The 25,261-nt window shown below is 42.1% G+C and overlaps 1 protein-coding gene across 6 annotated transcripts in view; it reads left to right on the top strand.

Annotated features, from left to right (window-relative positions):
- The window catches only part of nav3 (neuron navigator 3), a 151,448-nt gene that overhangs the window by 103,241 nt on the left and 22,946 nt on the right, over positions 1 to 25,261 (top strand). For 3 of the 6 annotated variants that reach the window (XM_044020827.1, XM_044020830.1, XM_044020829.1), the window contains exons 11-23: positions 206 to 613; positions 2,464 to 2,583; positions 15,002 to 15,125; positions 15,910 to 16,219; positions 16,706 to 17,432; positions 18,573 to 18,998; positions 19,799 to 19,840; positions 21,479 to 21,636; positions 21,892 to 22,086; positions 22,531 to 22,583; positions 23,586 to 23,609; positions 24,960 to 24,983; positions 25,148 to 25,225. In XM_044020827.1, the coding sequence (XP_043876762.1) occupies positions 206 to 613; positions 2,464 to 2,583; positions 15,002 to 15,125; positions 15,910 to 16,219; positions 16,706 to 17,432; positions 18,573 to 18,998; positions 19,799 to 19,840; positions 21,479 to 21,636; positions 21,892 to 22,086; positions 22,531 to 22,583; positions 23,586 to 23,609; positions 24,960 to 24,983; positions 25,148 to 25,225 (2,689 nt within the window). The remainder of the gene's footprint in view (positions 1 to 205; positions 614 to 2,463; positions 2,584 to 15,001; positions 15,126 to 15,909; positions 16,220 to 16,705; positions 17,433 to 18,572; positions 18,999 to 19,798; positions 19,841 to 21,478; positions 21,637 to 21,891; positions 22,087 to 22,530; positions 22,584 to 23,585; positions 23,610 to 24,959; positions 24,984 to 25,147; positions 25,226 to 25,261) is intronic. The other 3 variants (XM_044020833.1, XM_044020832.1, XM_044020831.1) reach the window with 2 other exon arrangements.

Raw genomic sequence — 25,261 nt, 5'->3', positions numbered from 1 at the left:
ACTTATTTTGACAGCTCTCTCCTGAAAATATAGCTGATCTTTTCACTTGAATGGTTTGCCCTTCACACGGTGATGCACTTGATATGATGGGTTCATCGAAGGCTTCCGGGTCTATGTGAGGCACTTTATCAAAGATCTTCTAAACTGAGCTTTTAAGAACAAAGTTTAACAGTTCCCTTCAAAAATTCTTTTTTTGTCTCTACAGTACATTAGAAACAACCTTTGACACCACAGTAACCACTGAGGTGAATGGACGGAGTCTCCCAGCCCTCACTGCACGCTCCTCCCCCATGGCTTGGCGGCTGGGCCAAACCCAAACCCCACGTCTCCAGGCGGGCGATGCCCCCTCAATGCCCAGCAGCTACGCTGCACCCAGGACCAACACGACGGGCGCTGGCACGACCACAGGGCGCTACAGTGGGCACTCGGACTCCACCAGGTTTGTGTTCAGCGCCCCCCTGAGACGAGCTCCAGTGACAGGGGCGAGGGGGGCGGAGCAGGGAGAGAAGGGAGGAGGCGGGCTGGAAGGAGGGAAGCAGATGGAGGTGGCAGGGTACATGAGTGATGGGGACGTCCTAGGGAAGAGCAACCGGATGGATGAGATCACCAACGGGTAGGATGAACAGCATGTTAGCTTCCACACACGCTGACTAATTCCAGGTTGCTGTTTCAATGGCATGAACAACAGTGCTGATAATGAGGCATGATACCATATTTACCCGGTGTTAACTGATATAAACAAATTTTTAACGGCATGACCACGTTTCCTACAGACTTTAAAGCAACTTTCAACAGTGGAGTTAAATTTTAGCAGTGTATTTTGGATAGGGTCTTCCATCTTATCGTCTTTATTGTCTAATATCCTCTAAAAAGCGACATCCTTTTCTACTGAAGAAGACCTGAATCTTGTGATTGAGACCATTAACCTGGAAGAAACATGTTTACTGACATTAAAAATCAGGTGAGAAGTCTCCCATAGACTTCCATTTAAACAACAATAATAATAATAAACAGGAATACTACATACATGTTTATACACAGTCAGCCAGTGTTAGCCATTGGCTGGTTAACAAAGCTGAGCCACGTAGATTTAAAATAGACGCAATGTCTCCAAAGACTGCACTTGGAATCTTGAAGCTAGTTATGTCCTCTAATTGCCCAGCAACCTCCAGGCAGTGACAAGACTGCTTTATTTGGTGTCTAACTCTATCAAACAACTTTTTTTTTGGCTTTTTTTCTCAGATTAATCAAATATGATTTAGGGAGGGAGTATCAGTCCAATACTGGTCAAAATCACTGGATTAAGCACAGGCTATGGAAATATATGAGCTGTAGTGACTTATTTGTAATCGGTGGATACTCAAGGCTGTAGTATTGGTTTTAAATGATCGGACATAAGTGGTATCAAAGCATCCCTTACAAGATAGAATATTTGGCCTCATCAGATTTCAATGTTTTGGTATTTGTTCATAAGAGCATGTATCACACTGCATGGTGTGGTGTGGTGTGAAACCGCATTCTCTGCATGTACATACAACCTTATACATACATGTTTTCTTTTTATACAGTAACAGTTACTAGCTTGACAACTTTGCTTTCTATAATACACTACATTCTGCATCATCTATTTCATTTATAATACCTAAAATACCACTTATCAGAAGTCTTTTGAAGCATGATGAATACAAGTGACACATTTCTGTTCACAGTTAGCTGTGTATTAATACACTTGTCAAGGCCAAGTTTTTTTTTGCTTTGCACATCCATATAAATCACCTGCCAGCATCCACCAAGGTTACAATATGGTTATGCTTTGAAAGGAATGCTTCACATAAAAGATTATCTATTGAAGACAGACAAGTCAGTGTCTCTGCACAAAACATTATGACGACAAATGTGTGGGCTTCTGACCTTCAGTCATTTAATAGCAAGAGATGCTTGAGCAAGTGGTGTGTGTGTGCTGTTCAATGCAGTTCAGCCTACACACGGATAAACTAAGACTCAGGTGACGACTCAGAAGAAGAAGAAGGTTTTTTTTGTTGTCTTTGAGGGGGAGATAATTAATGAACGATGGAGTGCCGTCGCATTAAAGACATGTCAGGCAAAAAAATATAGCAACAGATCAGGAGGGAAAGGTGATTAGCTGAATTATAAGCTTAATTAGCTGAACACTAATGGTCCCCATGTTCTATCAACCATGTCTGATAGCTATCTGGTGGTAGCTTTTAGTGCTCCCACTTACTCACGGCCATATACGAACACATCACCCGATATGCAAACTCACTGCACCTCTGTTGTTTGTTCAAAGATTCAAATCATTTCAGCACTGGTTAGTCCCATAAACTACCAATCAAACAAGCCTTTTTCTCTTGTTTTGTTAATGAAGAAAAAAAACAAGTAAACACTTAAGTAGCTTGTATAAGGTCGGCCATGTACGTCCTCTAATTGGCTTTCCTCTCACAGATACATTACAGACGGTGGCCTCCATCTGTATGCAAGGAACACGGGCAGACCATCAGACATGACGTCTTCACGAGACGTATCCCAGAGAGGAAGCAAAGAGATGCAGGGCGACATCGACAGGTAAAGACGGAGTCTGTCACTCATACGGTTCTTTTTGTTGAATGTATGTGTACAGACGGCACAGATTTTCATCCAAGGACACGTTTAATGGATGAAAGCACATCGTTAAATATCCAAATTTGCACACGTTTACATTGCACAATTTAATTTTCACTTTAGGCATTTTGTTCCACCGTACAGTGGCTTGAATAATGCAAGCCTCAGTGCCTTGCAAAATCACTGCACTGTCACCTGCAGCTTGGTGGGCGTTTGCATGGGCAAAGGCACCAGGCTGTGCTTTGCAGCCAGTGATGCATGTGCGCGAGAGAAGCCATGCCCAGTGCTATGATTGAAAGCAAGGTTGAAGGTGTTTCAGCTTTTCCAAGCAGAAACTGGAGGCACGTCCTCTTCCGGCCAATTGAATGGGATTGATGTAATGGCAGGTGAAGCATTCGCCACGGTGACAGCTACCTAGCGCAAGTAATCACAGGGAATGGGAACATTTACACTTGAGTTATCCAGCTCTTGAATGCTGTATGGTTTAGGTTAGACTACAACTTTATTTCTGATGTACGTCTAGAGAACTGTATGAATATCAACATTCTAATTATTTTTAGAGCACAGAAACAATATCATATCAAGCATTAGGAAAGTGTATTAGGTAACGAGGTCGTTAGATAAGATGTTTTATTATATTATAGAAGATTGCTCATCACAGATGTAACTGTGTCCAGTATAAGTATAATTTATACCGAAACTAAGAGTAAGCCCCGAGCGGAGAGTTGTAAAGAAGTTAAAGTCTTTCTGAGGTGATTGTCAGGTCACCGTCTTACTGCAGGGACATCCAAGACGTGGTATCGATTTGAAGCTGTCAAGCCAAGATTGTGATGGCAAGCCTTCAGAGAGGCTGCTGGGAATCGACTAATGCGGTGACATTTCCCAGAGTCACAGCTTCAACTTCTGTCAAGATTTTAATGAGTGGCAGTTTTGAGAGGAGTGGGAGGCCTGGGATGCTTTGAGACAACTTTTTTGGGAGTAAAAACAAGTCAGTAAAATAAATAAATACAAATGTCACGCCTAGTTATTATCAGGTTTATTTGCGATTGTATTCAGTGTAGTGAATGAGGTTACATCAGGAAGATGGAGAGAGAGTAGGAAATGACCTGAAGATGTGAATGCTTCCTGCTGTGTCTGTGTCCTGGTTCCTGTTTCACAGCCCAGACGACCCCGCTGCTTCTTGGTTACGTGCTTGTGTCACAACAGTCTGTCAAGCTCGGTCAGCCAGAGGCCAGAGTCCAATCATATTTGTGTTCTGTCGAGTATCAAAACATTCTAGACCTGACTAGAGGTTCAGAGTATGCGATCGACCTGCTCCTGTCAGTATCAAACTGATCTGCCTGTCAGACTCTGACACTCAGACTGGATTAGAATTAACATGAACCCAGTGAACTTTGCCAGGTCTCAGCTTCACCCCGCTTGTGTTCTATCTGAGCATTTTAATGTTTTTTTTTTCTCTTTAAGTATCTTTCACCTAGCTTTGACATAAATCCAGAAAATTGCAGTTTTTTTCAGCTAAAGTTGGTGTTAGCGCTCAGGGCCCCGGGGAAAATGAGAAAATATTGACACGTGCTTCCCCTTAAGATGCCTGCAGGCAACCGACTCCAGATAGGATCAGAATCTGAGCTGTGGTACCATGTTTTCCTCCCCGTTTTCCTCCATCCCTTTTCCATTACAAAACTCTGCACATATAAACACACGTGGACACACGCACACAAATACACATACTGCTAACTCCTGTCTCCCTCTGACGTGTGGCTGTCAGAAGCTGAGCTGTCGTTTCCCACTGACACACGTCAACTCTCACAGGGGGAAAAAAAAACTCATTTGCAAAGCGATTTCCACACTGAGCTTCACACCTCAGCCTGGCTTATAGCTTCTTCTGTGAGACAGGAACTCCCCTCCATGATCCTCTCTCCTCTGTATCCCGGAGCTTTTTTTCTATTTATTTATTTTTTTAACATAACCCTCCTGAAGTTAAGGCCCAAGTTCAAGTCCAACAATACGTACTCACTGACTTTGAAGAACATTTTCGGAAAGTTAAGTGCATGCCAAGCATTTCTTCTGCGGCTGTAAGAGAGTCAAAATCTGAATTGTGTAGTTTCTCTTCCAGATTTATTTAATTCAGCTGATCATGGCATTTGTCCACTGCCTCTATAACATGATATTACATAGTCTTCATTTGGGTGTCCTTTGGTGGTGTATTAAAGCTGTAGTGCGCAAGCCTATCAGCTCCACACAGCTCTTCATGCAGTCACCTTATAGTTGAAAACACCAAGAAGATCCAATGACAAATTTCGAAAGGGGACTCTACTGCTTTAAATGTACCTGGACATTTACAATAGTACAATAGCACAATCGCACAACTGTGTGTGTATAAGAATACGAGCAGGAATGCCAAAGGAGCCGATAGTGGCTCTGCACTGAAGCTGTAAACTCATCTCGAAGCAAAGTGAGGACTTGCCTCGCATGGTAGACTAGTGTAGAATATGTTCATGGACTGCTGTTGAGAAATATTTTTGTGCTCTTGTCGCCTTGAAGAGCAAAAAATTGGCAATGTGTCGCTGAAATGCTCCTTGTTAATTTGGAAAGAAATACAGAGCAATGACATGGCACTTTTCCCTCCTTCTTTTGAACTTCCTCTTATTTTAACGGAGATGGTAGCACGCACAATTCAAAGCCACACGAAACCTCAACCAAGTATAAACTCACCCTTCCACAAGTACACACACCACATCCCTCACTCCCAGTTCTAGTCAACTGGCAGCAGCAGGGAGAGATGCAGAAAGTGGGAGCTGGTCTGCGCACACAAACCCAGCTCCCATGGGGCTCATTATTCGCGCCACGCTTTTCCCGCTCCATAACAACTCCCCTGGCTGCCACTCACTGCAGCTTCATCCCCACCCCACCCGACCAACAGAGCCCCCGAGGAAGTGCATCTAAGTGACTCACTGGGTCAAGACTCATAGCTAGCAGGTGGCACAGACAATGGCGAGGCTGGAGCCGTGTTAGATTCTGTTGGTTGCGGTAAACCTTACATGACACGTGTACTTGATGTCATTCTAACTGCTGTAAGATGCTGCTCAGCTCATCTTCTTGCTCAGATCAGCTCCGTGGGTGTCCCTGCTGCTTGGCAAAATATTCAGGAAGTAATGCGTGTCATTTTCTGAAGGTGGTTGTCTTCAAAGGGCGAAGACAAGGCTGAGAAGTCAACATGGCCTTTGGACAGCAGATGCTTTATTTTCTCAAATGCATCAAGCTTAGTGTGACTGGAAAGGGTGCATCAAATTCATCTTATTTCACTTCTGTGCTGTTTCTCCCGTCACCATTTATGTGCAAAGACCTTTCGGCAAAGAACCTGTGTGTGAAGAGGTGTTTTTCATTTTGCTTTAACTAACCATCTGTTTTAGAGCGGCTGAATCGGAAATGTTCCGATTCTGTTTGAAAACAATGGGGAATTCAGCCCTGGCTAAAAGCCTCTCTCTAAAAATACCCTCCTGAGTGTCATGCAACATAGATGAGTTCATACTCATGGCTTTACTTTCAAGAAAAGACAACTAAGGAGGATGTTTTGACACAGGCTCCCCGTTCTCAGCCGAGACATGAATAAGTAACAGGGCCTCGCTTTTAGCATCTTGCTCTCCCTCTCACTCTCTCTCTCTCTCTCTCTCTCTCTCTCTCTCTCTCTTTCTGTGGCAGCTGGCTCTGCATTTTTTTTGAAGCTTTGGGAGATTAGAGACAAGTTTGTGTTTTTTGGGTGTGTTGACCGCACTTGACATGCTTTGTTTGTGCGCTTGTCCATGTGTTTATGTGTGTGTGTGTGTGTGTGTGTGTGTGTGTGTGTGTGTGTGTGTATGTGTGCGTGTCTGCTGTCACTCTGTGACAGTCGTCGTGCAGTTGCTTTGCCTTCGTCAGCACCGCCGTGAGCATTGAGGAGACTTTAAAGGAGATATTTTTTTTCCACACAAACAGCAACAAAATCAGTAATTTTTTCAAGTTTCTGTGTAGCTCATCTCGGTTTAGGGCCCTATCTCTCACTGTGCATCTCAAACAGTAGTGATTTTTGAGTTTCACTAAAATGTTCGAAACTGTTTAGTAATTTATGTACTTTTCTTTCTTTAGTAATTCCACCTAAATGAAGCACAGGATATACAAATGCATATCATCCCTTGTCACTTGTTTGCTGTCCATCCATTCATTCAAAGGGGCTCAGAAGGAAAATTCCACTTTTGAAAATCTTTGCTATTGACTCTGTTAAATTAAAACGTTCATTGAAAGACTTTAATTGCCAGTTAAAATTGAGATGAATTCTGAAGAAATGGAGAAAAAGAGTTGTTTAAAAAGTTAAAGACCCTGGGGTGTTTAAATTCTATCTCCGTCTCACATCTAGTGAGAGTGCTGAACTTACTGGTTTATCATCCCCGACGTTATCTCTTTATCTGTCTTGCCCTGTCGTTGTTTAGGCATCTGTACACTGTGTAAATTGTCCCTTATTCACATTCACTGTCCCAGAGCTGCTGTGATTTATCGGAAACAGCAATGCCATTGTGGTGACTCACCTTAAAGGTGACATAAGACATTAACAATCATTCATTAGCATCCCTTCCTATGGTGTTCTGTATGAAGAATGCCATATTCATCATCATCATCACATTTAGGGGAAAAGAGATGTTGACTCATTGTAAGGATGACCTTATAAGCCTGTCATGATGCCTTCGATTACTGTATGTACCAAGTGCATAAGGCTTATCATTTGTTATGTAATAGACTAAATAATATTAAAAGAGGTGTGTCTGTAAATAAAAACAATTTAAGGTTGTCTTAATGTTTGTCTATAGGTCCAGCAGTTACACTAGAGCACTGCATCAGACGCGACGTGAGGAAAATGGTAGGAGAGAATAGGAAAGTGGCCCATTGATCTTAACAAAGAAGTGATGTAGTGCTTTATAAGAATGAGCGCAGTTCCCTCCATAACACGCAATGATGCCAATATATCTTGAGTCTTAACGCTCTGCTGGTTTGAAACTTTTAATCGAATAAAAGTTTGTCTGGTTAAAAGGCTGTGTTAACAGAGGGGTACCTGCAGGTTATTTATGCTTGTGCCTGTGAGGGGTTTACTTGGACTGAGGATCCATTTAACAGATTGAATTGTCTGCATGAGGTTAAAGCCAATTCTTATCACTACACTTACACATACACTTATTAATAGGCCGTGCTGAATTTACAAAAATAAATTAAACCTTGAAATCAAAGTATCAACCGAAAGGTTTCATGGAAGTTGTATTCACCGTACTTGTGATAGTTGCTAATTAGATAGATTTTGAGGACAGCTTAAGACCGTCTTGGTTAAAAGTTTCTGACCTATTCAGTCCAAATGAAAATCGCAATCGACAAAGAGCCCGTCCTTGCTCATTTATTGAGACCCTGTTGTGCAGTGTTGTCAAAAAGTTACAAGAGTCCAGCCTTTCTGAAGTTCTATCTATTATATATCCAACCACTTTATCACTGGATGCATTTGTGGCGCGTCTGCATCATGGAAAGTCTAATATGTCACAAACACAGCACATCCTGTTCAGGTTTTCTCCCTTTGTAAACGACGGTTGCAATGTGAGAAACGCGTTTTGTAGTGTATTGTATTCGGTTGTCAAGTTTCAAGCATCAGGATTGACGTACAATTAAGAACAATTCTACAGTTAATTGTGGCAAAGCTGTGTCTCTTTCTTGCAGAGACACAGCTGGTCGTCTGGTACTCGTCATAGATTCTGGACACACACCAAGATCACTGGTGGTTTGATTCTGACGTGGGCTGAGGTGCTTGGTACAGCTGCCAATATGCCGCCTCTGTCTGTCAACTTGTAATACCGTAATCCTAAACAGATAAAGGGTCATCTGTGCCAGAACAGCTGAGGATGGAAGGTTTTGGGGGCGGGGGGTGAACAGTTTGCCAAGTGATCAGCCACAGAAAGCTGAAGCAGACGGCCAATTTATCCTCTGATGCCTCACGTATCCCTTCCACTCCTAACCTCACCAGGTTGTTGACCGTCTGGTTGCCAACACGGTTGAGTTCACTGTGAGACTGTTCCATTTTGGGATCTAACTGTGATAATGTGATTTGATTTATGACATAATTAGTCCAATAATAATAATAACAATTCAGAACATGATAGAGCATTACTACATTTTTACTAGTATATGATTAAATGCAATGATGTAAGATATGAATTGCTGCCAACATGTGGGAAAATAGTTCACTGCAAACTCCTATTATGCAACCAGTGTCTCAAACCATTCAGTTTGCTATCCTGATAATTCCAGAGATCTGTCTTTGTGTCTGTTGGTCTATGTTTTATTTCTGAGGACCCTGTGAAGAGTTATATAGAGCTTACTCAGCTTTGGGTAAGGAAAGGGTTGGTCTCCTCATCCAAAAGGAGGAGGAGGCTGATGATTTAGTTAGCAGTGGGTTGGGAGCATTTATTTCGGCCTTTTGTTTGCACATTTGCCAGCAGACTTGACCAAACCCCTACAGGGATGTATTAGCATGGAAACCCCTTTGCTTCTGAGCAGCTAAAGACTCTGCCGTCATCTTCGACTGCATTGCAGTAGAGAGCCTATAGTTGTCTTCAATAGCGTCACAAAGCAGCGCTGATGTTCCGCCGTCTGTCACTGCCTGACAGCAGAAACATTCTCCATTCTGTTCATCCAAGGTCACTTTTCCTCTTCTTAACCCGAGTTTGTTGTTGAGCTGAATTGGATTTCACAATTTCTTTCTCCTTGTGAAATGACGCCGCGAACAAATACGTATTTCTGTGTGGGCAGCTGCCTGATTTGCTTTGCCACACAACGCAGTGGTGATTCTAATTATATTAGTTTGTTTAATGTTAGGGTTTAGTAGGAGGCAGGTGGCATTTAATGTCCAAATGATGACAAAAGGCTTGTGATACATTTGTCAGACTTTGAAATAGGGTGAAAAACCTCAACTTTCCTGGATAAATAAAGATGGTTAGCCGTGTTCATCAGCCATCATTGGGGTCTTTGAGTATTTGAGAGAGTAGAGTTATGAATAATGTCCCAATATGAGGCTATATGCTGAGACTTTTCTGAGGCATCTTACGTATTATGCACAAGATCACTTCCTGTCAGAGGTATTCGACAAAGACGAGGGACTGCAGGCTCTCGTCCAGCGAAGCACTCATTTGATTGTGCATTGTCATCCCCCTTTAATTAACCCTCCGTAACCCACCGCTGAAGGCAGGTCTGATTGCCTCCCTCAGCTCTGACAGGCCCATCCTGGTGAGGAGGGGCGAGGAGACGAGGAGAAGGGAGGGAGAGCCGGCAGCAGCAGAGGGGTGAAAGTGGAAGAGTGAAGTAGTCCTTTCTTCTTTTCTGTCTCCTTTCCATTTCCTCGTTGGACTCAGACTCGTCTCACGGCTTCTCTGCCTCCTGTGGTTTTACCTCCAGTTGTTGTGGCTGCAGTAGGGGAACTAACAATCACTTCTGTGGTAAGATGACAGGCAGCGTCCAACCCATTACAGGTGAGCTGACAACAAAGCTCGAACCAACATCTTTGTGTGTTGAGTCAAAGCAGGTCTCTGTGCTTTAGTAGAGAGGGAGTGTAAATTCTTTTGTGTGGATATTTTGTTGCATTAACTGTGATTTTTGTACATAGAAAGTGAGAATGGTTGTTCCATGGACATTACAGAGCTCTGTTCCTTATGTGTATATCCTGTATGCATGTATGGGAGAGTGAGACTGTACAGAAACACCCAGTTCACATTTTGTTCTTGTGTCATTTGAAAGGGACGTTGTTGTGGCTTTGTTGCATTTGAACTTACCGTGGACAGTTAATTATTGCTCTTGAACTTACAATCCTGTAGTCAAGTGGATGAGTTTCATTTGACCTCAGTGTGTGTGTTTTTTTAGTTAATATGATTATAATACATTTCAATATGTTTAATGTTAAAGTAAATATTCTCGCACACCCACACATTCAGCTTAGCAATTCACCTCATTGACAGTTAAACAGCAGCAGAGGCCTCGCCAATGAATTCTCTATTTTTATAAAAATGCTAATTGAACTGTGGACCATCAAAGAATGACAAAATGACATTATCCACATGGTTTACATATATTTTACAATTATGAAATAATTGAAATATCTGAACAGATCCCACATTTTTTTTTTTTGCTTTTAAATAGCATTACAATCTGTTTACCTTTGTTATACAAGAGGTCAGGTGTTTGCATCTTCTCATCTCGAGGCAATGTTCAAGTGCATGTACTTTAAAACAATCAAACACATTTATTCACTGCTGGGGTTGTTTTTTTTATATATTGCTTCGAGCATTTTCTTCTTAAGTCAGTTGAAGGCCTAGTGTGTTGAATATTGAATGAGATCATGTTTGCATGGTTGAGTAGCACAGTATGGGAGCAGCTATGTTCTTCCAAACAAACTGTGTAACAGCAGGCAGGGATCAGGGATTTTTTAGAGTGACAATAAAATCTCAAATAAAATCACTTGTTGCACTCTTGCAGTGGTGAAGTCACATCTTCTCACCTGCTTGCTGCCGTTGACTTGCCTTCCGAATGGCACCTCTGCAGCACTTTGTTGTAAAATTGCATACTGAGATTTTCCACAACAGGTCCAGGGACTTAAGAAGAATTCACTTACAAACAACCCTGCTATACACGTTGTGGTGTCATAAGAAGGAAAATATTTGTGTGTTTTAAGTGGATTTCAAAGAAGACTTGCTGCCCATTTCACTGCCTCATTTCCAAAGCAGAGAGAGAGAGAGAAGCTTTCACTTCAGCTTCCTCTCAAGCAATCTGCTCTCTACATTGTTAATTTAAGACGTTATGACACAAAAGATCAACTCACCCGCCCTCACCGCGGGGTTATCAAGTTTGCCTGTGCCTTTTTTTAAATGGTGCCCCCATATCTAAGGGGGAGGAGCCTGTTCATCCACAGCATTCATTGTAAATCTAGCAAGTCGGCCTCAAGTCTATGCCATTTAATTAGACTACCATCCTACTGTTTCAGCGTAAAAACACGAGTGGGGAATCGATTGATTGAATGACGTGTGTCTACGGTATAGTGGTATGTCACTTTTAAGCTCGCCAGTATCGGGCTTTGTATTTCGTCAGCATTTGTCCCAGGAAAGCTCATGTATGCTCTTCTCCAGCAGCCCCAGTCTCATCTATTATCTATCTGTCTCCAGAGTCATTTATTACTGTTCACTAAGCAGCACCACAGGATTGGCTGAGGCACTGAAGGTCTGCCCTGTCCTATATCCGTAAAAACGTATGGGGGTTTCGATCAATATTGATGAGTTCCAATATTGATGGGTTAATGACAGCTGGCCTCAGCTATATCTTGTCTTTGGTGTTCATTTATCAGGGCTAACAAAATAAAAATAAGTGGCGAGCAAGGTATACAATGCCTGCTATATTTTAGTATTATCTTATCATCTTATGACCCTGTTAGTATGGCGACACATTGGTGCAATGCACAACTACCGCCTCTGCATGCTATTTTCAAAAGTTGCAGGATGTCTCTGTCTTGATAAAGGTCAGTGACCTGTGTAAACAAAGCAAACAACTCTGTCCTTTAAGTGCCTTCCTCAGTAGAATCCTAGTGCTTTCTATGGTTCCTGGTGGTGTTAATAAAACAGTGCACACACAATCCACATGTACTTTGCAGAAAACTATAAATAGTGAAAGCTTACTACTCTATAAAAGTAACCTGTGCGTTAACTTAAACTATCCCAGTTTGCTAAGTAGCTTGAGTGTCCTTAAATAAAAGCATTTGATGTGGCTGCAAAAGCTAAAGGGCATCTTTACTTTGTTATTATGACTCAAAAAGACGCTCACTGTGAGCCGTTGTGTTAATTAGGCACAAATTACCCAAGAAAATTGTTTAATCATATTAACCACAGTTGAGATTAATTCTCCATAAAGAAGACTTTCAGCGTTGTATTAGAAAGACCACCCTGGAGCAGTGAGAGATATGTTGGCGCTTAAGGAAGCCTCACTTGATTATTCTCATGTTTAGATAAGAATTTTAAGTTGATGGTTTTCCTCACAGCCATCTGCTGCACTGTGTGTCAATTCTTTCCCCGTTGTTTCATCATTGATTAAATCCACAGCACTGGATTTAATTTTGTTCATAACATGATAGGAGTGAAGTGATCCCTTTTTCACTTTCTCAGAAGCTTGAATGGGCAGACCACCCATTAAGAACCACCTGAGCCCCTATTTTCTCCTGACCTTCAGCTTTCAAACACGTTTCTCTCATATGTTGTATAGTTTAGGAGTGCATAGCCAAGTCACTTTAGACTGATTCCTTTTGTTTGGATCATTTAACTTGGCTGCGTCTGCCTCTGTTGTCTGTTAAGCACTGAAAGGTGTTCTCAGAGGAAGCACCAGCGTGCACTTCAACGCTCCTGTCACTTCAGAGACGTAACTTGATCAGACTGTTAAGGTGAACTGCTGTCACCAACAAGGTCCCTGCCCAGCACCAAAGCACTTCTTATTCTTATTGGAGCAAGTCAGCAGCAGTTGGTTGCTGTGTAATGAAGATGCCCTCACTCTAAAAACAAAGCCACGGGATCAGTAAAGCCTCGAGAAAAGATGAGGAAAAAGTGATTAAAGGAAGATTTGTGTTAAAGCCGTTGATTTCTACAGGCTTTGTTTTGAAAAGCCTGGTGTGTGCAGAATCACACTCAATTAAAGACTTGTTTGATATCAGAGCTTCACCGACTGCACAGCAGCAACCTCTTTTATTTTGAAGCACTAAAGCTGTAAAACACGGCTCAAAAGCAGACACTGGCAGTGAGGATACTGAACATTCATGTCTTTGTAAAACAAGATCCTCCATTAAAAACATCCATCTCTGATAATGACTGATCAGAGACTGATAATGTTCTGTTACACAAAGACCCATGACCTGTTTTTTTCGTTTGTTTTTAAATGGTGTGTTTGTAATGGCATTAATTTTAGCGATGTTTGCACACATTAACATACAAAAATGAAATGTTTTGTTGTCACCAAACATTTCATATGTGACATACTATACACAAGCCTGCAGTTTGTCATTTTATTGAGTCATGGACTTGGTCAGGTTTTTGCTTTGAAGGTTAATGATGCACTTTCCTGTAGAGCAAATCAATTCTGCACTGCACCAGTGGACAACTGGGTTACAGGTTGTCTCCACTCCGCTGCATTCTTTTTTTTCCAGATGTCGGTCGAATATAGACCGTCTATCAATTTTGCATGTACCACGGACCTTTGAATTTACATCAGGAAAGGTATGCTTGTTTTAAGCTTGGCAGCTCCTCCGGTATAACAGATAACACCACCGTCTTCCCTTGACAGATACTGTATTCTTCCACACATCTGCTGCTCGCCTGCTCACTTCCTCCTTGTGAGCCTTCCAAAATTGAGTAATTATTCTCTCATTTTCAGTCTGCCTTTAGGTTACAATCTTGTCTCCCATGAATTATAGATGGTGCGCCTGAAATTACTTGTTGAAAAAATGTAATTAGCTTCTAGGAGTGTTATTTTATTTTAATTTGGAAAAAAAAAACGTTTTCAAATGTAGTGGGTGTTTGACATCAGTCAGTGAAACTCATTTGTAATGTGTTGTTGCAATAATTGACTGCTTCTTTGCATATAACTGTTACTTGCTGCTTTGATGTAGATCAGATGAACTTGTGGGCCTGTGTGAGTCATGTCGTGGGTCGTGACTGGGTCTGGGTCCATTTCTTTTTCCCTTTGAATGAAACTCCTACCTCTCGTTTGGATTTGTTGTGCGAATTGCGAGAACAGTGCAATCAAAAAAAGGAGATGATGTATAGTTATCGAAGGTGGTTTACTGTGTCCAATTGCAAAAGATGAGCTTTCAGAGCTGTAATTCCGGTATAATTAAACAGACTGTGTGGAAACGATCAGTGTCTGATCCACATGCTCGTCATTTAGAGAGCTCATAGCGTCTGTCCGCCTTCAACAACGGCGAAATAATGATTGTGCTAATGAAGATCCTTTTATTTCTCCAGTCTCTCAGAGTTAATGAGAAGCTTAACGATTAATGAGCCAATACCATTTTTTCCCCCCTCAAAAATAATTCAAATACCCAGAAGTCAGTGGGTCCCAAGAAAGAGGAGACAAATTGGGCAATTAAAAATGATCTACAAGTCGACTAGCAGAGCCATTGATTAGACAATGAGAAAAATATTAGCATTTTACTTTTGTCTGAGATCCCACATTGATATTTACAAGAAAGGTTTCACCACAGTAAAGGATGGCAGCAGATTCAGTACTGTCATCATCTCTGCTACTGATGTTGCTTCATGAACCTTACTAACCACTCCTTTCTTTCCCTTTACAGTTGGGACGACAGCAGCTCGGTGAGCAGTGGTCTGAGTGACACGTTGGACAACATCAGCACGGATGATCTGAACACACCTGCCTACTCTGCTGTTACCTCATCACGCAAAAGCAAGGGAGCACAGGTAAGGAAACAAGCACTTGAGTGCAAGTTCAACTCCTCAGCTCTACGGAATCTGATGTCCTGTGGCATCTGTTAGGATTTTTAGTTTAAAGTTTATTTTAGTTTAAAGTTGCTATTCATATATATATAATAATCTTTTTCTACCCTGTGAAAGTGCAATGTTAAGCCACAGATCTTTAAATGAAAAAACATAAGTGGACAAACAAAATACCACTATATGATCGAAATGATTCATTTTCCAAAAATAAGTTTCTGATTCCTGATCGTTTTTGATTCAGCCTTTAAAGATTTTTGGCATGAAAGCGAGGCCAATGTCCGTTTGAGCTTTGAAATCACAGGAGAGGGAATTATTTGTGGTCTGAAGGCCATTGTTCAGTTCTCCTCATAAGGCTTTGTTTCTGCCAAGTATTACTGGCCAATCATGAAATGCTCAACAGACTGTGCTCTTAAGAGACTCTGGTGTTGCTAGGGAGACTGGCCATCTGTCAAGGTAGGCTGGAGTTGTCACTGTTGTGTATGTATTTATGTGTGTGGGTGTGTTTGCATGTGTCCCGAAAAAGGAAATATGGACATGACATCACACACACACACACACTGCTGCTCCACTTGTCCAGGGACTAGCAATATATTTCATTGTGTGGACTGACAATAGTTCTGAACTTTTTAAACTTGGTTAACTGTGTTAAATTAAACTCCTCTGTAAAAGTTAGTTTCATTATTTTACTGAAGCATTCTTTAATCATCTCTTAAAGTCTTTGACATGCTTCTCTTTGACCACCACTCAGTCGCAGAGAGGAAGCAGGTCCAAGCATGCAGAGCAGGAGGTGAGCAGCAGTTGGGCCGGAGCTGAGGACCTGAAGAAGGTAGAGGAGGAGCTGGATGCAAGCATGGACCCCAGCAGTGGCTCCTCCCGCTGGAAGACTTCGTCATCCTCCCCTTCCTCCCAAACCCAGGGTCAGTATGAGGAGGCAGGTCAGAAGGCTGCTGCACTGGCCCAGATGTCCCAGACAGGCTCATGGAGGAGGGGAATGACAGCCCAGGTGGGCATCACACCACCCAGGACTAAGGCTACTTCTGCTGCCCACAAAACTCCAGGTAAGTGAGACTGGCTCTTATTTTTTTAAATATGTATTGTTTTTAACCAAACATAACAGATAGACATTAGGTCCAGTAGGAAAGTCAGCTGACTCATAAATAGGAGGAAATGGGCAAAGGTACCAGTTTTGTGTTGTAGCTGAATAAGAATCGATTTTAAATGTTAAATGTAGTTTTACACCATGTGTTAGCTAGCTGTGCTTTTTTAAGTTGCAAGATTTAAGTATCAACGATAAACAAATGGTCAAAATAATATAATGTTCTTTTTCATGTGTTTAAAGACATTTAGTCTGTGCAGCAAAATTAGCAGTTTTGTTCAGATAAATCTTAGTTTTCAATGAAGCTGAGCTGTGATAAAATAAAACCTCTGGCTTTTGGCCAGAACTAATTTGGCTTTTCCCGCTGTGTGATGGTTTCAGGCCAAAAAAATCTGCTGTGAATGTTGTTTTTGTATTTATGCTAATAAGAGTTTATGCACATTGACAGGCAAAACTGATGATGCCAAGGCCTCAGAGAAGGGCAAAGCACCCTCCAAGAGTTCAGCTGCCATTCAACGCTCACCCTCAGATGCAGGGAAGAGCAGTGGGGATGAAGGCAAGAAACCCCCCTCTGGCATTGCACGCCCACCTGCTACAGGCTCATTTGGATACAAGAAGATTCCAGGTCCCAGTGGCACCCTAATCACCTCCAGTGGGGCAACACTCGCCAGTGGCTCAGCCACCCTGGGCAAGGCGCCCAAGTCCTCAGCTGCACTTGGCAAAGGCACAGGCATTGGTGGTGTGCGGAAGACCAGCCTGGATGGCTCACAGCCCCAAGATGACGGCGTTCTACTCAGCTGCGGAGGCTCCAAAGTGACCCTCCAATACCGCTCTCTGCCCAGACCCGCCAAATCCTCCAGTGGGGCGGCAGCAGGACGCAGCGGGCATCGCTCCAGCTCCAGCAGCATCGACTCAAATGTCAGTGGCAAATCAGCTGGTGGGGCAGTGGCACAAACGGGCGCAAAGCGCAGAGATGGAAAAGTGGGCTCAGACCGCTCCAGTCCCATCACAGTAAACCAGACAGACAAGGAGAAAGTAGCAGTGTCAGACCAGGACCCGACAGCAGGACTATCCACATCCCCCAAGTCCAGTCCGACGTCCACCTCGACAGGCCAGTCAGGCCTCAGGCAGCCAGGTTCCAAGTATCCTGATATCGCTTCACCTACCTTCCGCAGGTCAGACACTAAATACACCATCTGCTTTCATTCTGTCTCTGTCCTTCACCATGTGTGTTTCTATGTAACCACTTCACCGCTGTCATATTTCAGATCTCATCAGTGGTGTTTAAACTCATCTATATCAGTTTTAGATGTGTTCTTTGGCATAGACATTTGCATATACTGTAAATATAAGATGCTTAAAGCTGCAGCGTGTGGCTTTGGGGGATTTTTCTTGTTGCCTTATGTTATTTTTCTGCCCCTGTTTGGTCTTTGTGAAACATTATTAATATATTAATACCAATGTAACATTATTAATATGCTGCATCCTCCAGCTGTCAAGCAGTACTATCAGACCTGACTAGGTAGCGTCTAACGACTGAATGAAACGTTCCATAACCAAGTACTGATTTTACTCAGCTGCACAGCCATTAAACGTTAATCTTTGTAATATTTGATAAGCCTCTGCAGCTATGAAGCATATCTTTACCCTGGAAATGAAGGTCTGATAGCTTTTCATTTAGGTCTCATTGATCCAGCTCACCAGTGTTGATCCGACATCAGTTTCTGGGCACACCAATCTCTGACTCATTAGAGGCATGTGTTCATCAGGCGTGTCCAAACATTCATCCATCCCATTTTTCAAGCCAACATGTTTAATCTGCATGTATTCAAGAGAGAGAGTGAGAGTGCCATCGATGTATTTTGTGTGATTGTGATGACAGACTGGGACAGGCTGGAGCAGAATAACCAGCTGTCAGAGCATATGCAGGAGGTGACCAGCGTTGAGTGGCCTAACAGATAAGGTTATTTGAAGTTACAGGGTTGAAACGGGTAAAAAAAAAAGCAGATGTGAAAGCAGATGTGTAGATGTAAGTTGTGGAGCGTTTGCTGCAAACGGGACAAATGTGTCGGGACGTCCACTTAGTGTTTTATCTGCAGTTTGAAGTTGGTGTTAAAATAAAGATGTGGAATATTATTAGAGACAGTTTTTTTCTACTACACTGATCCTTTTCACAGTTCTTTCTTATGACAAATGCAGAAACACAATTGAATGTACAAGACGCCTATGAAGTAATCCAGTATGGATCTTGCAGACGCTCATCACTTGTCCTTTGAGCATTTCTGAATGACTGCACCCACCTCTCTACCCCCCAGATTGTTTGGCACCAAAGCCAGCAGCAAGGCCAGCTCCCCAGGTACGCCCGACTCTGGCAAGTGCCCCTCAATTCTGGGCAGCCCCCACGGCACATTGGCAAGGCAGGCCAGTCTGGACTCACCCTCCTCTGGCACAGGGAGCCTGGGCAGCGCTAGTGGCATGAGTGGTTGCAGCAGCCCACTGTACGGTAAAACCCCAGACTTGTGCACTGACTCCCTGGCCTCCAGCCCGGCCTCTGGCCTCTCCCTGCCCTCCAACGCTCGGCCCTGGCCTGCCTGTAGCTCATCAGCTGGCAGCAAGGACACACTGAGTTGCCAAAGCATGACCAGTCTGCACACCAGCTCTGAGTCTATTGATCTGCCACTGGGCCACCAAGGGCCAAAGATTACACGAACCGGCAGTGTCAAGTCCACCCTGTCTGAGGGGTGAGTAACAGGAAATTCAATTGGGCTGAATCGTATTCATTGTTTCATTTGAGAACAGAGACAAAAAGCACATCTCCTCACCTTCAATATAAACATACCATCAAGTAAACCTGAATAATAACAGCAATAAAGATAATTGAGGGAAATCGCTCATCCAGCACACAGTTTATTGAAGATTTATGTTTGGTATTTTCAACTAGAACAGTACCAGAATACATACAACGTGTAATTCACTTAAGTCAAATGTAATGTCAGGGAAACAGAATCAATGGCATTCCCTTATAATATATCATAATGTTAACAAATGCTAGTAATCATGATTAGTTCTAGCATGTTGACCCGTTAGCAATCTTAATTTGGTAACTGAAGCATCGTAAATGTCATCTGCTGTCAGATAGTCTAAGACAGTGTCACTTGCAACTATTCCTGAGAAGTAATTCAGATTCTTTCAGATACACATTCCCAAATGAAGAACTCTAACTGTTTTGTCCACACACTGTGCACACAGTAAATGAGGCACAAGTCTATTTTTCCTTATCAGTTTAGTGTCTCAAAAATGAAACAATTGAAAATCCCTTGTGTTTATATTTGTTGTCTGTTGTACAGTGATGAGTTAGCTTGCGTCTTTAATGTTGTTTCCGTAGAATACATCCATTTACATATTGTGTATGTGTATGTATATGTCTGAGGTCAACGTTGTAAAATATGGCATACTTTTTAGTACTTACTTTTGTTAGCCCATACAGAAAGAGTTGTTTTCTGGTGTTCATCTAATCCGCTCATCCTCTGTGTTTTAACAGCATGCCTCTTGACAGAAACACACTCCCCAAAAAAGGACTGAGGTACAACACATGTGTAGTCAGACCTCTCTGTAACATGTTGTTCTTCCACACATTCACACTGATAACATAAGCCTGCATGCACTTGCAAATTACAAGCTGTATCAAGTTTATGTTCGTGTTGTCGCACAGTATGTGTGGCACCTACACTTGATCTACACCAGTGAGTCCCCATCAGAAGTAGCTCTACCTCAGCTGTGCGACTGCATGTGGCTTCTCGATTGCAATAGCATAAAAAGATTGTTGAGTATAGTAAATAATAAATAAGTGACAAATTAACAATATTAAACTTGTCATTAAAACTGAAGTATACCCAACTTGACCCATAAAAAATTGAAAGCTAGCTTTATTTGTAGTTAGAAAATAGCCTATTCAGCAAGTCACTTATTGTAATCCATGTTAGACAAACGTTTGTGTGATATTAATGTAATGAAAAAGTAATAAATGAGCAGTTTGCCATGCTCTATTAGTGCAGGTTTGGATCCACTCATCCATAAAATAGTCTTGTCAGTATCTTATGCAGAGTGACAGATTTTGCAGAATTTATTTTTGTAGAAAGAAATATGGTTATTTCTTGATGTAATTGAAACATCTTTCCAAAACCCCGAGGTATTTCTCTGCCAATTGTTTTATCTTAATAATGATGTCTCAGAGTGAGGAAGTAAATTGTAATGCAGTATGAACACTGCCTCAAATGAGCACACACAGGTGCATGCTTGTCTGTTTGCCTGTCTGCTTCTCTGTGTGCATCCTCATCCCCATCCGTCATCTCAAGCATCACTAGAAATGCAGAAAAAGCAGTGACTATGTCAGGGAGGTTCCTCCTCCTCAGCTCCGTAAAACAGCCTAAATCCCCTGATAACATTTCCTCTTGCAGCAGCAGAGGCAAGTGAGTTGAATGTAAAACCTCTGCAGGAATCAGTACCAAACCTGTTGAATTTCAAGAAACTTACGTCTTTTCTCCTTCTAATGGTCTGGTCAAATTGTCTGCACAGCTTAGACTAGTGATCGCCCCCTTTAGACATGTAAATATGTGTCCAGCAATAAATATACTGAGTCAAACACTGACTGACCTCTGAATTTTCCAGTCAATACCATTTCAACTTAAGCGAGGGATGAATGCTCCTTTGTCGTCCAGTCAGCACACTCTTAGCACCGTCCAATCCCTGGAGGGAAAGAATACAGTATAGGCGCGGCATTAGAGTCAGATGTGACAAGTGTAGTAATGGGGTCGCATGAAGGAAGACGCTGCTGAAAAGGGATGAGTGCAAACTCAATTATCATCCTCAGAGGATTAAATATGGCGGATTGTCATGTGTGTGATAAGGGCCGTCTGCTGCCAAGCCACTTTAGAGCTGGGGAGAGAAGAAGTGAACAGCGAGCAGCAGTGTGTGTCTTTGCGTTTGGCAGCGTTGAGCAACAAGGGTGTTTTTATATATTACATCATACTGTGTATGAGAGTGTGTGCACGTAAGCATGTGAACGCCACTCTGATGAGCCTGCATGCTTTATTATAAGCATATTCTCACTTGTGTCTAGTATCAGCATCATAATTATTCCATCAAATTCACTGGACTTCCACATATCCATGTGTATGCCACTGGAAATGCTACAGGTTTACACTTTCTTTGGGGGTTTCAGGTACCCGGCGTCCTCTCGGCAGACTTCAAATGACGAAGGGAAGGAATGGCTGAGGTCCCATTCAACAGGGGGGCTTCAGGACACAGGCAGCCAGTCCCCACTGTCTCCTCCAGGAGCTACCTGCACCGCAATTGGAAAATACCACTACTCAAACCTGTGTAAGTCTATAGAAATAAAGTCTAATTGTAGCATATGTATTGTTATTATTGACAAGTGCTTGATTTAAACAACCTAAACATCACAGGACACCTAAAGAAACATACATGGCACAAAACATTGCTTAATTCCTAATGCAGATTTTAAACAGAGTACTTTGTTTGAAAATGAAGCTTGTCAGAAATGTGACATTTGAAATTATACATGACAAATTCACCTTGACACTCACCTTGATCTTCTTTCTATCCTCTGTGCAGTGAGTCCCACCAACAACAGCCAGTATAACCTGCCACCAAACAACACCAGCATGAGCCGTTCCAACAGCATCCCTGCCCAGGACTCGTTTGACCTGTATGGAGAGGGTCACCCACTGGGTGGCAGCGCGACCTCCTTAGAAGATCGCCCGCGGGCCATCAGCCGCTCCGGCTCCTTCAGGGACAGCACTGACGAAGGTGGGAGGCGCTGAAAATGAATGAATGTGTTCCAAAATAAAGCTCCAACGCTAACATACCTTTAAAAATAATTTATGGTCCATAAAGGGCACTCGAGCAAAGTACCCATTTATCAAGTACTTAAATATCCGATTTAATAAGCTCTCGCTGTTTGCTGTGAGTGACTTGAGTGACACTTGCTCCGTGCTGATGCTTTTATGTGCGATTGAAGAGACGGTGGTTGCCTCCATAAAGAGGTCAAATGGCCAAATCATGGCTTTTTCTGCCTTTTTTTAATTTAACATCATCAGAGGGGCTTAGCATATACAGTGCTCATTCAACTGGAAAATATTGCAAATATCATGTCTTCATATTATCTGTGGCATTTCCCCCTGTTGTTTTTAAAATGTAGACACTCATTACTCTCTCTCTCTCTCACTCTCTCTCTCTCTCTCGCTGTCACAGTCCATGGCTCGTCATTGTCACTGGTCTCCAGCACATCTTCACTCTACTCTGCAGTAAGTAGCTGAACAGCTTCTTCTCCTTTTTAAATCTCAGCACTTCCACATTAGCACTTCCACACTTATCTGTGACTGGTAAACTGTTGTATAAATGCTTAGTTAAAGCTGCTCCAATCAACAGTTTGTTTATTTTTTACTCTTGTTCCGCTCGCTGTTTTCTTTTCCTGCCTGCAACATTTTGTGTTCTGGTTGAGTCTTTTCCAGACAACAAGCAGCTGTTTTCAGAGAAACGCTCAGAAAAAGCCCAGTGTGTGCTCCGTCTCCAGCACCGAACCATAAAGTTTACAGCAAGCCTGTGAAACATAATTGAGCATTTTAGCACCCAAATAAATCCCACGTTGTTGGTTGAGAAGAAAACATTACTAAAATGAAAGCAAATATTGAATTTAAATCCACCTGGTGACCAGAAACTCCAACTCCAGGTTCATTTTGGTCCATATCTTTTTCTTTTTTGATAGTGCCACATGAAATCCTCCAGCTCCTTATAGTGTTGCATTAAATTTCACATGCTTGTTCTTCCAATATGTTGTACCTTGAGTTTTTGAATTGGAAAAACATCAATCCATGGTTTCTTTTAAAGTAACTTTGGCACCTACGACTGTGGACAAGTGTTGGATTTCTAAGAACTCGTGCAGTTCTGGATTTGTCACAATCGCTGAGGCAGTAATAGATTAGTTTTAAGGAGAAGAATGGATTGCTTTCCACTTCAGCCTGTTTCTAATTGCACTAGGTTGCAGAGGAAAGGTCCAAGTTTTCCTTCTGCTCAAACTCAAGTCTTGGTTCTGTAAATTTTCAGTCATTTTGTTTTCTTTTTATGCATTTTAATGTCTCTTTAATTGAAGATTTGTTTTACTTCTCTTCATCTCTGCTTTAGCCATTTTGTCTTCCTAACTTCGGCATGAACATGCTTTTCATGGTGTATGTTCTAATCCACTGAACACATGATATAGAGCCAACGTTCAAGGTTTTCTGAAAGATTGTTTTGCTACTTTCTTACAGACAGAGGAGAAAGCACACTCAGAGGTAAGGATGGGTAACGATGTGTTTCCCTGTCTGTCTGCATGTTTCCCTCTAGCACATCTCTGCTTTACATCAGTGCGGTCACAGATATTTGCACCATGAAGCTGCTCAGTGGCTGCACTGTAGGTGGGGGTGGGCGGTGAGGTGCCTTCCTGTGTGCACACTGAAGATAGCTTTTCACTTAGCAGATTCCATTTAGTTCTGTGTGGGATTGAGTCCTACAACCTCATATCACATGCATGTTTGTCTGCCTTCTGGCGACTGCTGGTTGTGTGTCTTTATATCTGTGTGCCTTTTTTTTTTTTGCACAGCATCTGAGGTCAAAAACAGTATCAATCAAAGCACAAACAGTGATATTTGTTTATCTTAATTCAAAGCCTCCGGGATCATTGATCATCTTTTGAAGTAAAAAAAAAACACATGAAGAAAGTGATGGTGGAAAAAAATGGTTTTCAAGTTCTACATTAAAGCGGTTTAACCCTATGTTGCATTGCTTTGTGCATTTATTTCATCTTGGTCATAAATAAGTCTTTCAGTTTGATTAATACAGAAACTTACACTTCACATATCTAATGCATGCCCTGCCATCTGGCTTCTTTATTTGCCCTCATTCGACATTTTATCACTGATTATTCTTTGATTTTCCAGTTTTATCTTTGGAGTTTTTTTCGAGTTCAACTTCCTTTGGTGTGCTCATGTTTATCCGTGTCTCAAGCTCAAGTTTGGATCAAACAGTAACGGCAAATTCATCGTAGTCTATGTTCAGATCATGTCAGATAGGTGGCATTTCATGACAACTCTCTCATGGATTGCAGTGACTGTACACTGCAGTACCATTTAGGTCTGTTTTCCTATTAAATCCGACTTATGTCAGTGACAGGTAGCCTGTACATTAACTGTATTTGTCTTCATCCCCATGAGACATTAATTATAATGGTGTTGGAACAGTGACTTGACTACACACTGTTAACAAGGAGGTTTAGAAACAACAATCTCCAAAAAACAAAGTAGAAATCTAAATCCGATGCCACAAAGTGTCAAGATTAAAGGACATTTCATACATAATTTATCAAAAAGACTATATACGAGTACCTCCGTACTTGTGTTGTCCTTGTGTGTAAACTGACACATATGGTTTTTGTTCATGATATAAGGAACAATATCAGGTATTTGCCAATACTATTTGACCCAGGTAAGGGATTACTTACCTGTAGCTCCTGCTTCGCTGCTCACAGTCTAACCCAAAGCAAACCAGTGCCGTGGCTTGTGCAAACCTCTGTCTCTCCGGCCACATGCTGTTTGATGAAGGCATGCAACATAGTGTTAATTTATACTCTTCTCTTTTCAATCAAGGGCCAAACAGTCCAAAATTCCACGGTAATCCCCCTCACTTTATGTTCACATTTCACCCCAGTGTCTTTACAGTGTTGATCTTGTAATTGCAGCTTCGAAAATTATCTACACGGGCGTTGCAAGTTCAACACCTCTTTTCAGGAGCATCAACTCTGTGTTCACTTCCTTTCTTTTCTTTCCCCGACCAGCAAATCAGAAAACTGCGTCGGGAGCTGGACGCCTCTCAGGAGAAGGTGGCGACCTTGACGTCTCAGCTGTCTGCCAATGTGAGTTTGTTTACTTCAAAAGACGGGGTGAAAACA

Source organism: Solea senegalensis, linkage group LG3, assembly GCF_019176455.1.
Source record: "Solea senegalensis isolate Sse05_10M linkage group LG3, IFAPA_SoseM_1, whole genome shotgun sequence".
In the NCBI taxonomy this organism is placed as follows: Eukaryota; Metazoa; Chordata; class Actinopteri; order Pleuronectiformes; family Soleidae; genus Solea; species Solea senegalensis.
This window is presented reverse-complemented; position numbering and strand designations above follow the sequence as displayed.